The sequence below is a fragment of the Pristiophorus japonicus genome, chromosome 11, assembly GCF_044704955.1.
Source record: "Pristiophorus japonicus isolate sPriJap1 chromosome 11, sPriJap1.hap1, whole genome shotgun sequence".
NCBI lineage: Eukaryota > Metazoa > Chordata > Chondrichthyes > Pristiophoridae > Pristiophorus > Pristiophorus japonicus.
In genome coordinates, this window is record NC_091987.1 from 149670537 (window position 1) to 149683839 (window position 13303).

Consider the following 13303-nt stretch of genomic DNA (forward strand, 5'->3'; position numbering starts at 1 on the left):
CCTTCACTCTCTCGGTTCTTCAGTTCCCCAGCAATCTCTAGGATGGCATCACCTGATCACAACGGCCTGATGTTGTAGTTTTACGCTGTGCTGTAGTGTTCTGCATTATGAGCACCGTGATTTCCCAATGTAACACAAGTTGAAAGCTATGTACATACCTGCATTTCTCAGGGTGCTCCTCACGCTTGTTGTTAAATTCCAAGGAGATTTTTGCATCTAATCCAATTCCAAAATAATTGTTCATAACACATTTTTCAGTATAACCTTCTCTGGAATTTAAAAAAACATATATTTTTTGTTAAAAAACATTCATGCGTTCTTATGATATGCTACCACACTCGACCAGCTCCGCTGGGCGGGTCACATTGTTCGCATGCCAGACACGAGATTCCCAAAGCAAGCGTTCTACTCTGAACTCCTTCACGGCAAACAAGCCAAAGGTGGGCAGAGGAAACGTTACAAGGACACCCTCAAAGCCTCCCTGATAAAGTGCAACATTCCCTCCGACATCTGGGAGTCCCTGGCCAAAGACTGCCCTAAGTGAAGGAAGTGCATCCGGGAGGGCGCTGAGCACCTCGAGTCTTATCGCCGAGAGCATGCAGAAACCAAGTGCAGGCAACGGAAAGAGCGCGCGGAAAACCAGTCCCACCCACCCTTTCCCTCAACGACTATCTGTCCCACCTGACAGGGACTGTGGCTCTCGTATTGGACTGTTCAGCCACCTAAGGACTCATTTTAAGAGTGGAAGCAAGTCTTCCTCGATTCCAAGGGACTGTTTATGATGTGCACATATCCACCCAGTAACAGTAACTTTCCAAAAAAAGATTTATTTGACAATTTACAGCAATAATCCAATAAATGTGGTTGGAGATGAGAAACGACGAAGATTGGTGTAACAAAGAACACTTCTTACAGTGAGTCTGGATCAGGATCAATGAATGGTGTTGCTACGAAAGGATCGATGTTGGCCAGTAACATTTTGCTGATGATCGAACTTCCAGCGATGGAGGCAGCAAGTCCAGCCCGTAAACCTGTGTTCAGACACACATATATCGTTAGGACCATTTCCCATACCTCGGGAGCCTCTTATCAACAAGAGCAGACGTTGACAACGAGATCCAACCCCCCCTCCAGTGCTCCAGTGCAGCCTAAGGAAGAGAGTGTTTGGAGACCGGGCCCTCAAATCTACCACCAAGCTCATGGTCTACAGGGCTGTAGTAATACCCGCCCTCCTGTATGGCTCAGAGACATGGACCATGTACAGTAGACACCTCAAGTTACTGGAGAAATACCACCAGCGATGTCACCGCAAGATCCTGCAAATCCCCTGGGAGGATAGACACACCAACATTAGCGTCCTCGACCAGGCCAACATCCCCAGCATTGAAGCACTGACCACACTTGATCAGCTCCGCTGGGCAGGCCACATTGTCCGCATGCCAGACACGAGACTCCCAAAGCGAACACTCTACCCAGAACTCCTTCATGGCAAATGAGCCAAAGGTGGGCAGAGGAAACATTACAGGGACACCCTCAAAGCCTCCCTGATAAAGTGCAACGTCTCCACCGACACCTGGGAGTCCCTGGCCAAAGACCGCCCCAAGTGGAGGAAGTGCATCTGGGAGGACGCTGACCACCTTGAGTCTCATCGCCGAGAGCATGCAGAAATCAAGTGCAGGCAGCGGAAAGAGCGTGCGGCAAATCTGTCCCACCCTCCCTTTCCTCAACGACTATCTGTCCCACCTGTGACAGGGACTGTGGCTCTCATATTGGACTGTTCAGCCACCTAATTTTAAGGGTGGAAGCAAGTCTTCCTCAATTCTGAGGGACTGCCTATGATGATGATGATCGCTAGGCAACACACAAGCAAGTGACCTATCATGCTAAGTTATGCCAGGTAAGGTTCCTGACATGGAGCCTTGCTCGATGGTAGCACAGATGCGCAGGTCTTTAAAATGAGGCTGCGTGTAGACCACAGGGTGTCCAGGCGTAACTGTCGGGAGAATTACCCAACCTTCTCCATTCTGGCTGGGGACAGCAATGTCACCATAGGCAGCCGCTGCTGAAACCCTCATCCATGCTTTGGCTACCTCCGGTCTCAACTGTTCCAATACCAAAAGCAAAATACAGCAGATGCTGGAATCTGAAATGAAAACAGAAAATGCTGTAAATCTCAGCGGGTCAGGCAGCCTCTGTGGAGAGAGAAACAGAGTTAGTGTTTCAGGTCGATGACCCTTTGGGTCACAGACCTGAAACGCTAACTCTGTTTCTCTCTCTACAGAGGCTGCCTGACCCACTGAGATTTCCAGCATTCTCGACTATTCCAATGCTCTCCTGGCCGACTTCCCACCTTCCATTCTCCATAAATGTCAGCTTATCCAAAGCTCTGCTGCCCGGATCCTAATTCGCACCACAAGAATGGAGATGTTTGGGTATTTCCCCGTCAATCATGGCTGCAAGTGACTGAGGGATGATTTTATGCACCGAATATGCATTATTAAACTACATTCCACGCGCTGCATTTTGCTGGGCGAAATAATCCTGCTGCACTTGGTTTGTCGCCGTTTCAGTCATGGATTCCGAAACTCTGTAAATGAAAATCGCAAGTCCAGCCTCGCCTCCAACTAATTGGCTGACACATGGCTGTCAATAGTCACTCTGTTAAAGTTAATCAGCGGAAAAGCAGAGCCTGGCTGATTTGTGCTCGATTCCCTGATTGTTGCACAGTGGGCAGGGGAAAGGACTCCCCGTTACCTTGTAGTGCATTAAGTGGCCCTGGTATAGCAGAGGAGCGGGAAGGTCGTGGCGGACTTACGACGAGTGATCGGGGCGGAGGAGCCATGAGGGATTGTGGCTGAGATCTGGTAAGTGATCGTGGCGGAGGTGCAGCAAATGTTTGGTGCGGAGGAGCAGCGGGAGATCGTGGCGAAGATGCGGCAGAATGTTTGTGGCGGAGGAGCAGCGAGAGATCGTGGCGGAGGTGCGGCAAATGAGGGTACGGGGCTCAGAAGAGGCGAGGACCCAGGGACAGCACGGGCCAGCCCACACTGCGATATGTGTACGCACTAGGTCCATGCAGCAGAGCAGGTCTCCAGTCGTCCTACTTAACCCTTGCCACTGGACCAAGACCTAGCTCTGTCAAGCCCATGCGGTGGCTGATGTGCAACAGCCACCACATGTTAAAAAAAATCCATGCACAGGCATCTTCCACCCCCTCAATTGGAGTTCAGGACTGGAACATCGGGTCCTTCATTGAAACATCTGTGAACTCGTGGGAGCAAGTCATCCTCGTTCGAGGGACCGCCTATGATGATGATGATTAAGTGTTAACATTAGCCTTTACAAATGTCTAAGTGACCTGGTGATATAGTGGTCACTGCATTAGCATTCTGTGTCAAGGGGAATGTAGAAGCCAGGCTGGTGTATTGTGTACAGTTTTGGTCTCCTTACCTAAGGAAGGATATACTTGCCATAGAGGGAGTGCAACAAAAGTTCACCAGACTGATTCCTGGGATGGGGGATTGTTCTATGAGGAGAGATTGAGTAGACTAGGCCAATATTCTCTAGAGTTTAGAAGAATGAGAGGTGATCTCATTGAAACATTCAAACTTCTTTCAGGACTTGACAGGGTAGATGCAGGGAGGATGTTTCCCCAGGCTGGGGAGTCTAGAACCAGGGGTCACAGTCTCAGAATAAGGGGTTGGCAATTTAGGATTGAGATGAGAAGAATTCTCTCCCCCAGAAGGCTGTGGAGGCTCAGTCTTTGAGTATATTCAAGACGGAGATCGATAGATTTTTGGATATTAAGGGAAGCAAGGGATATGGGGATAGTGCAGGAAAGTGGAGTTGAGGTAGAAGATCAGCCATGATCTCATTGAAGGGCAGAGCAGGCTCGAGGGGTCGAATGGCCTGCTCCTGCTCCTAATTCATATGTTCTCATTCTCCACACACAAGCACTTGGATTTTGGTCGGGCTGGCTGGAAAAGGTGAAGGTCAGCTGCTTGCTCCAAGCAAAGCAGAGAGAAACAGTATTCAGATGAGCGCCGATGTGAGTCACTCCCGCACACACCTTGCTGACTGAATGTGATCAGAGTGGGCAGAAAGGGCATCGCGAGGGAAGTTACAACCTATCCCGAATAAGGCCATAGTATCCATGATGGAGCCTTTAAACAGGGAAGAGAGCCAGTCAATAAGGATAAAAGATAAAGCTAAATTAAATAGCTTGGTATCGGAGAGGGTGTGTGGGGTGAGGAAAAGGAGATGGGTGGGGTTCTTACACCAGCAGCTTTGAGTACCAGCAGACTATCGGCTCAATGCCACCTCTCCCTGGCAGCTTTAAAGGTCCTACCTAAAATGAGTGCAGACAATTCTCTTGGAGCAAAGTGCACAGCACCAAATGCCCCACAGTTGGGCATGAGGTGTGTAACCTCACTCAAAAGAGGCCATTACGAGATTAGGAACCAATGGTGGCTATTCTGCTGAGGCAGTGGTAGATTGTTGGGTGGGGAGCCATGCTGCACATTGGTTGTAACATTGTGTTTTCCTATGCGGGATGTGAATAGTCACAATATCCTGATATTTGCTCCCGGAGGCGGAGGTGGGGGTGGGAGGGAGGGGACAGCATGTGATCGGAAAACCCGTTACCTCACACCAATCTCTTCACCATGTTCCCCGGAATAATTCCCCCAAAATGCATAGAGTATGTGGGAAAAACAGTACAGGCCTCAGCAGAAACCAGTTGAAGGGATTAAAAACAACTTGCATTTATATAGCGCCTTTAATGTCCCAAAACATCCCATGGGGCTTCAGAGGAGCGTTATCAATCAAAAATTGACACCGAGCCACATAAGGAGACATTGGGGCAGGTGATCAAAAGCTTGGTCAAAGAGGTAGGTTTTAAGGAGCAGCTTAGAGGAGAGAGAGGTAGAGAGGTGGAGAGGTTTAGGGAGGGAGTTCCAGAGCTTGGGGCTGACAAGTTAGAAATAAAATCCCCCTCGATCACACGCCTCTTAATATAAGCTTCTTTCGAGATTAAACTTCTCAAGATGGAACACAGAATGAAATTAGCATAAGATTAGAAGTACAGAAAGTAGCCCAGAAATTGACTTTGGTGCTTACCTGAGGCAGCATGGCTCCCCACCCAGCAATCTACCACAGCCTCAGCAGAATAGCCACCATTTATTCCGAATTATAAAAAGAGGGCGTTTTGGTGCCTGGAAACCAGCCAACAGTAACTGGGCACTGAGGAATATGACCAAAATACCACCCTAAACTCCACGGAATGTCAGTGAGACTGCATTGATGGATCAGCCTTCCTCACAACCCATTATATTCAAAACAACCAGTCTTGATGGTACGTTCAATTCTGAAGCACAATTAATAACTAATCCTAGAGTGCCTGCGTACGACAGAATGGTCTCTTACTTTGGAAATCTACTTGTTGCTATTTCACTGGAATCAATGTATGGGAAGACCTACCATTGACTCAGCACCAATAGCTCGGCATTGAGCGTGGCTGCCCGACCCCGGTGCGGTACGCCTGAGCTATGATGCAAGATCGGAGAGATGGAAAGAGGTGATCTTATAGAGGTTTATAAGATCGTAAGCTGTACGGCAAAGCTGCCTCTGGAAAATGACTTCAGATTACATTGCAAGAGTAGGACGCGGGACCAGACTAGCAAAAGGAAAGTTTAGGATTGATCAGGAACTTCTTCATTACATAAAGAGTGATCAACACATGGAATGCATTCCGAGATGGAGGTGAAAACCCTTAGAATCATTTAAGATACAAATGGTTGCTGCAATCGATGGGGGGGGGGGCGGGGGGCAGGGGAGACTGCAGGATTACTCTGGATGGATGAGCTAAAATGGGCTAATTTAAATCACATCAAGTCCCGTTCACCCATCACCCACAGGATCGCTGACCTACATTGGCTCACCGTCCAACGGCTCAATTTTAAAATTCTCATCCTTGTTTTCGAATCTCTTCAGGGCCTCTTGCCCCTCCCTATCTCTGTAACCTGCTCCAGCCCCACAACCTTTTAAGATCTCTGCACTCCTCTAATTCTGGCCGATTGCATACCTCCGCTTTCCATCGCTCCACTGTTGGCGGCCGTGCCTTCAGCTGCCTGGGTCCTAAGCTCTGGAATTCCTTTCCTAAACCACTCCCTTCTCTTTCCTCCTGTAAGTCGCTGCTTAAAATCTACCATTTTGACCAAGGTCACCTGTCCTGATATCGCCTTATGTGGCTCAGTGTCAAATTTTGTTTAGTAACACTCCTGTGAAGTGCCAGAGGACGTTGAACTATATTGACTGTCGTACGAGGAAAGATTGGGTCGACTAGGCCTGTAGTCACTAGAGTTTAGAAGAAGGAGGGGATCTCATTGAAACGTATAAAATTCTGACTGGGTTGGATAGACTGGATGCGGGGAGGATGTTTCCCCTGGCTGGGAAGTCAAGAACAAGGGGTCACAGTCTCAGGATACAGGGTAGGAAATTTAGGACTAAGATGAGGAGAAACTTTTTCACTCAGTGTGGTGAACCTGTGGAATTCTCTACCATAGAAAGTGACTGAATATATTTAAGAAGAAGATAGATAGATTTCTAGATATAAAAGATATCAAAGGGTATGGGGAAAAAGCGGGAATATGGTGTTGAGATAGAGGATCAGCCATGATCATATTGAATGGCGGTGCAGACTCGAAGGGCCGAATGGCCTACTGCTGCTCCTATTTTCTATGTTTCTATTAAAGGTACTATATAAATACAAGTTGTTGTGTCCTTGTGCCTGAGATTTTCAAAGTGATTTCTAAAGCCACTCATGATGCATGTTTGAGGGTTTACTCTCTGTCCAGATGGAAGGTCACAAAGCCCTGAACCTCAGTTTCTACACCATGGACCAACTCAATTATGCACCCACTGGAGGAAAGTAGAGATAGTCCTGATACAACCGGCTTAATACGTTTTCTACTGCATTCCTTCCACTTTCTGCAACCTCCCTCCTGTGTCAGGATGCTGGGTACCTGGGCAGATGATTCTGGTATTCAGCACTGGGAGGTTTTCTTTGCTAGCAGTCAGGGCTGAGGTTGTGAATGGGCCAGTGTAGGAAGTGGTAGTGCGATGGATTCGTCTCTCTGGAGGGGATCTTTGAGCCGATCGCAGAGCTAAATGAATGAAAAGAATAGCGGATTATTAGATTTGTTCATTGGTACTACTGACTATTACAGTGATAGAAACAACAAAAGGTTTTTGATCAAAAAAGAAAATTGGTAAAAATGCAGAGCATCTTATGGAACATAAATCTATTCCAGCAACACATTCCATTACACGCTTCAAAATTATTGCTCTTTATCATCAGTTAATTAACCAAGAATGAACAAGCGCCCATTAACTGCAGTACAGAGGGACCTGGGGGTCCTTGTGCATGAAACACAAAAGGTTAGTATTCAGGTACAGCAAGTGATCAGGAAGGCAAATGAAATGTTGGCCTTTATTGCAAGGGGGCTAGAGTATAAAAGCAGAGAAGTCCTGCTACAACTGTACAGGGTATTGGTGAGGCTACACCTGGAGTACTGCGTACAGTTTTGGTCTCCGTATTCAAGGAGGGATATACTTGCATTGGAGGCTGCTCAGAGAAAGTTCACTAGGTTGATTCCTGAGATGAGGGGGTTGACTTATGAGGAAAGGTGGAGTAGTTTGGGCCTATATACATTGGAGTTCAGAAGAATGAGAGGGGGCTCGACAAGGTGAATGCAGAGAGGATATTTCCACTCATAGGGGAAACTAAAACTAGGGGAGATAGTCTCAGAATAAGGGGCCGCCCATTTAAAACTGAGATGAGGAGGATTTTCTTTTCTCAGAGGGTTGTAGATCTGTGGAATTCTCTGCCCCAGAGAGCTGTAGTGGTTGGGTCATTGAATGTATTTAAGGTGAAGATAGACAGATTTTTGAGTGATAAGAGTCAAGGGTTATGGGGAGTGGGCAGGGAAGTGGAGCTGAGTCCATGGTCGGATCAGCCATGATCTTATTAAATGGTGGAGCAGGCTCGAGGGGCCAGGTGGCCTACTCCTGCTCCAATTTCTTATGTTCTTAACTCTTTTATATGCTCTGCTTTCGCCCAATTTTGATACATCCAACAACAAGTATTTTCTGTGCAGGCTGAGTAAGTCAATGCATTTATTCCAGGACTTCATTGAAACAGACTCAACAAGACCTGGCTATAATCTAATGCACCAGTGAAAACCTTCAAAATCTGTCAGTACCACTCAGAAGCTGATTAAACAGGCACTTAGGGTAACAGTGGCTCCCAACACAGTCAGTGCAGGGAGCCAGTGCGCATATTGTACGTGGACATCAAGATCCACGGCGCAGCCCTGGACAACGTGGACCACTTCCTATACCTCGGGAACCTCTTATCAACACGAGCAGGCATTGACGACGAGATTCAACACCGCCTCCAGTGCGCCAGTGCAACCTTCGGCTGCCTGAGAAAAAGAGTGTTTGAAGACCAGGCCCTCAAAACTGCCACCAAGCTCATGATCTACAGGGCTGTAGTAATACCCGCCCTCCTGTATGGCTCAGAGTCATGGACCATGTACAGTCGACACCTCAAGTCGCTGGAGAAATACCACCAATGATGTCTCCGCAAGATCCTACAAATACCCTAGGAGGACAGGCGCACCAACATTAGCGTCCTCGACCAGGCCAACATCCCCAGCATTGAAGCACTGACCACACTTGATCAGCTCCACTGGGCAGGCCACATAGTTCGCATGCCAGACACAAGACTCCCAAAGCAACGCTCTACTCGGAACTCCTTCATGGCAAACGAGCCCCAGGTGGGCAGAGGAAACGTTACAAGGACACCCTCAAAGCCTCCCTGATAAAGTGCAACGTCCGACTGACACCTGGGAGTCCCTGGCCAAAGACCGCCCTAAGTGGAGGAAGTGAATCCGGGAGGGCGCTGAGCACCTCGAGTCTCATCGCCGAGAGCATGCAGAAATCAAGCGCAGGCAGCGGAAAGAGCGTGCGGCAAACCAGTCCCAACCTCTCTTTCCCCCAATAACTGTCTGTCCCACCTGTGACAGGGACTGTGGCTCTTGTATTGGACTGTTCAGCCACCTAAGGACTCATGTTAAGAGTTAAGAGCCTGTAAAAGTGTTTCGACTGTATGACCATTATTGCCAAGTCACCAGGTGTGGATCAGTTTGAGATGACAACTGATACAGTGGCATCAATACTTTCAATAATTGCAAGCTAATTAGTTGACACAGTAAAGAGGCACAATATATTCAAGCTGGCTGGACCCCCCCCACCCCGATCTAAATTGAAGCTGGAAAAAGATGAAGAAATCGTACTTGTCTGGATGTCGGATTCCTTTGACTCGTCCTCCTCCTTTTCTTCCTCCTTCAAGTCCTCCTCAATGTCCTTCTTCAGTTCCATTTCAACCTGTTCTTGGGTGTGTGCATTCTGTTCGTCCACAACTACAGGGAAGAACCATCAGTAAAACACCGTGAGAGCAGGGGACTGACAGAAAGCTGCTAACATGGAGATCGGATCAGAGTAGGGCGATGGGCCACGTGCTCGTGTCTAGGGCAATAGATCCACGATTTTACTTACACGGAATTGTATCGAATTTATATCACAGAAACAGGCCATTCGGCCCAACCGGTCTGTGGCACTGTTTATGCTCCACATTCACCTCCTCTCATCTTACTTCATCTCACCCAATCAACATTTCGAGAAACTCCCCAGAATATAGTACATTTTAAAAAATTTAAGCTTTCCTAATTTTGATGTCCACGTCCTCTTAAAGTGCTTCAGTGTGACAGATGAGGGTTCGGGGCCCAGAGGAGGCGAGGGCCCAGGGGCAGCACGGGTCAGCCCACAGTGTGATATGTGTGCGCACTAGGTCCGTGCAGCAGAGCTGGTCTCCAGTCGTCCCGGTTAACCCTTGCCACTGGATAAAGGCCTAGCTCTGTCAAGCCCGTCTGGTGGCTGATGTGCAACAGTCACCACAGGTTAAAAAAATCCACGCACAGGCATCTTCCACTCCCGCAATTGGAGTTCAGGACTGGAACATCAGGTCCTTCATTGAAACATCTGTGAATTCTTGTGAAAGCAAGCTATCCTCGCTCAAGGGACTGCCGATGATGATGATCTGGCTAATTTTAATGACAATCCAGCAGCTTTCAGGTCAAATAATCAAATTATTTCCACGTAATGGGGGAAAAATTCTGCTGTGCCCCGTTTGGGGGCGGGAACATCTGGGGGGGGGGGGGGGAGAGAAGCGGGGCATTTTGCGCCAGGCCTGGAGGCCCCGCTCCCCTCACTAACTTCGGGTAACCGCCCCCTGGAAGGAAGTGGAGCGCAAAACAAATGCGCTTCACTTCCTTGCGGGGGCGCTAGTGGAGCGGACGCGCAGGGAGCGCACTGGGCCACGTACGAGGGGCTCGTCACCTTAATTAAAGGGAAGGGCCCAAGCTGCACACTCTGCAGTGAAGAAAGGGGCCTCCAGTGGGGAGCAGGAGTGCCGGGCTGACCGATCGGGGAGCGGCAGTGCCGGGCTGACCGATCGTGGCGTGGATCCCACGTTCAAAGCGCCGATGGGGCGCGGCAAACGGTCGGATGAATTTTTTTTCTTTACGGCCCGCACCTCCCCTTTAATCCGTAACCCCGCAAACCCCCTGAAGCTGTCACGGACATCTCCCAGCGCAGCTTCAGGGGGCGAGACCCAACTTAGGGTCCGGGGCACTGCCCGCGGTGATGATGTCAGCATCGTCTGTACAGTGGAGCTGGGTGCTACGGGTTACCGCCGCCGCCAAACTCCCGGCGAATTTGGCAGGAGTCGTTAGCCACGCCGCATCTGGGCGTAAAGCCGTTTGCACCCAGTTAGCGCCCCCCCGGGGGAACTAACAGGAGGCACAAGCGACCCGCGTTTCTAGGCCAATGCCTCAATTTGCTGTGGTGACCTTTGAATCCATTTTCCCAAGGTTGTCCATCCAGCACTGTTTCAAAACCCACTATGCCCCTTAACGTACTCTCGCCATGTGATCTCTGCATTTACGTTCACTTCACAAAAGAGAAAACCGAAAGGTTAAAACAAAGTTGCATTGGCTCAAGAAACAGTATTTATATGGGAGCTATCTGCACACTGTGTCTCTCAGTCCCCTTGAAATTAATCATTTCAAGAGAAAATATTTACGAAAATAAAACGGAAATTTATAGTTTGTGCAGTTTTCAAACATCTTTGCTGTTTGGGTCGATGGTCAGTCCAGAAATAACTGGCAGGGTTGCAGTGGGCTGTACCTTTCTCTGCTTGCTCGATGATTTGCCTCACTGCTTTTTTCAAACTGTTTGCCCGAAGCATAAGTTGCTCTCTCGGTTTGAAGAATTTCTGTGTGGAAGACCGAGCTGGGATGTTCTCCACATCCTGCTCCTTGCTCTCGGATAAGGACTCTTCGCTGAACTCCTCCTCTTCCCCTTCCTCCTCCACAATGGGCGGTGTCGAGCAGTGGTGGCTTGTCGTGGCCTGAGACTCATCATTCAGCGCCTGCAGCAACGAATCCAGCTTCTCATTCAGCGTCGAACACTGGGCAACGGAATACAACAGCGTCAGATCGCAGTGCGAGATTCAACAGTGCCACATTACTTTTATAGTAGTTACCGATTTATTCTTCAAGGCAGCTGCCATGAACAACGATGACAACAACTTGCATTTATATAGCGCCTTTAACGTAGTAAAACGTTCCAAGGCATTTCACAGGACGCTTCTCAAACAAAACTTGACAGAGAGCCAGTATAATGTGGATAAATGTGAGGTTATCCACTTTGGTGGCAAAAACATGAAGGCAGAATATTATCTGAATGCCGGCAGATTAGGAAAGGGGGAGGTGCAATGAGACCTGGGTGTCATGGTTCATCAGTCCCTGAAAGTTGGCATGCAGGTGCAGCAGGCGGTGAAGAAGGCAAATGGTATGTTGGCCTTCAAAGCTAGGGGATTTGAGTATAGGAGCAGGGAAGTCTTATTGCAGTTGTACAGGGCCTTGGGTGAGGCCTCACCTGGAATATTGTGTTCAGTTTTGGTCTCCGAATCTGAGGAAGGACGTTCTTGCTATTGAGGGAGTGCAGCGAAGGTTCACCAGACCGATTCCCGGGATGGCTGGACTGACATATGAGGAGAGACTGGATCGACTGGGTCTGTATTCACTGGAGTTTAGAAGAATGAGAGGGGATCTCATAGAAACATATAAAATTCTGATGGGACTGGACAGGTTAGATGCAGGAAGAATGTTCCCGATGTTGGGAAGTCCAGAACCAGAGTCACAGTCTAAGGATAAGCGGTAAGCCATTTAGGTTAATAAAGGATGATATCAGGGCAGTTGTGAGAGACGATATTGGCTCTAATGAACAAAATGTTGAATCATTGTGGGTGGAGATTAGAGATAGTAAGGGGAAAAAGTCACTGATGGGCGTAGTTTATAGGCCCCCAAATAATAACTTCACGGTGGGGCGGGCAATAATCAAGGGAATAATGGAGGCATGTGAAAAAGGAACGGCAATAGTCATGGGGGATTTTAACCTACATATCGATTGGTCAAATCAAATCGCACGGGGTAGCCTGGAGGAGAATTCATAGAATGCATACGGGATTGTTTCTTAGAACAGTATGTTACAGAACCTACAAGGGAGCAAGCTATCTTAGATCTGGTCCTGTGTAATGAGACAGGAAAAATAAACGATCTCTGAGTAAAAGATCCTCTCGGAATGATCACAGTATGGTTGAATTTGTAATACAGATTGAGGGTGAGGAAGTTGTGTCAGAAACGAGCGTACTATGCTTAAACAAAGAGGACTACAGTGGGATGAGGGCAGAGTTGGCTAAAGTAGACTGGAAACACAGACTAAACGGTGGCACAATTGAGGAACAGTGGAGGACTTTTAAGGAGCTCTTTCATAGTGCGCAACAAAAATATATTCCAGTGAAAAAGAGCGGTAAGAGAAGGGATAACCAGCCGTGGATAACCAAGGAAATAAAGGAGAGTATCAAATTAACGACCAATGCGTATAAGGTGGCCAAGGTTAGTGGGAAACTAGAAGATTGGGAACATTTTAAAAACAGCAAAGAATGACTAAAAAAGCAATAAAGAAAGGAAAGATAGATTACGAAGGTAAACTTGCGCAAAGCATAAAAACAGATAGTAAATGCTGTTACTGATATATAAAACGGAAAAGAGTGACTAAAGTAAATATTGGTCCTTTAGAAGATGAGAAGGGGGATTTAATAATGGGAAATGTGGAAATG

The 13303-nt window shown here is 48.0% G+C and overlaps 1 protein-coding gene across 4 annotated transcripts in view; it reads right to left on the reverse strand.

Moving 5' to 3' along the window:
• dgkh (diacylglycerol kinase, eta) overlaps nt 1-13303 on the reverse strand; it is a 651598-nt gene that overhangs the window by 103477 nt on the left and 534818 nt on the right. For all 4 annotated transcript variants that reach the window (XM_070894157.1, XM_070894158.1, XM_070894156.1 and 1 more), the window contains 5 exons: nt 11308-11590; nt 9357-9482; nt 7023-7163; nt 914-1031; nt 159-269 (listed from right to left, as the gene is read on the reverse strand). In XM_070894157.1, coding sequence (XP_070750258.1) covers nt 159-269; nt 914-1031; nt 7023-7163; nt 9357-9482; nt 11308-11590 — 779 coding nt within the window. The remainder of the gene's footprint in view (nt 1-158; nt 270-913; nt 1032-7022; nt 7164-9356; nt 9483-11307; nt 11591-13303) is intronic.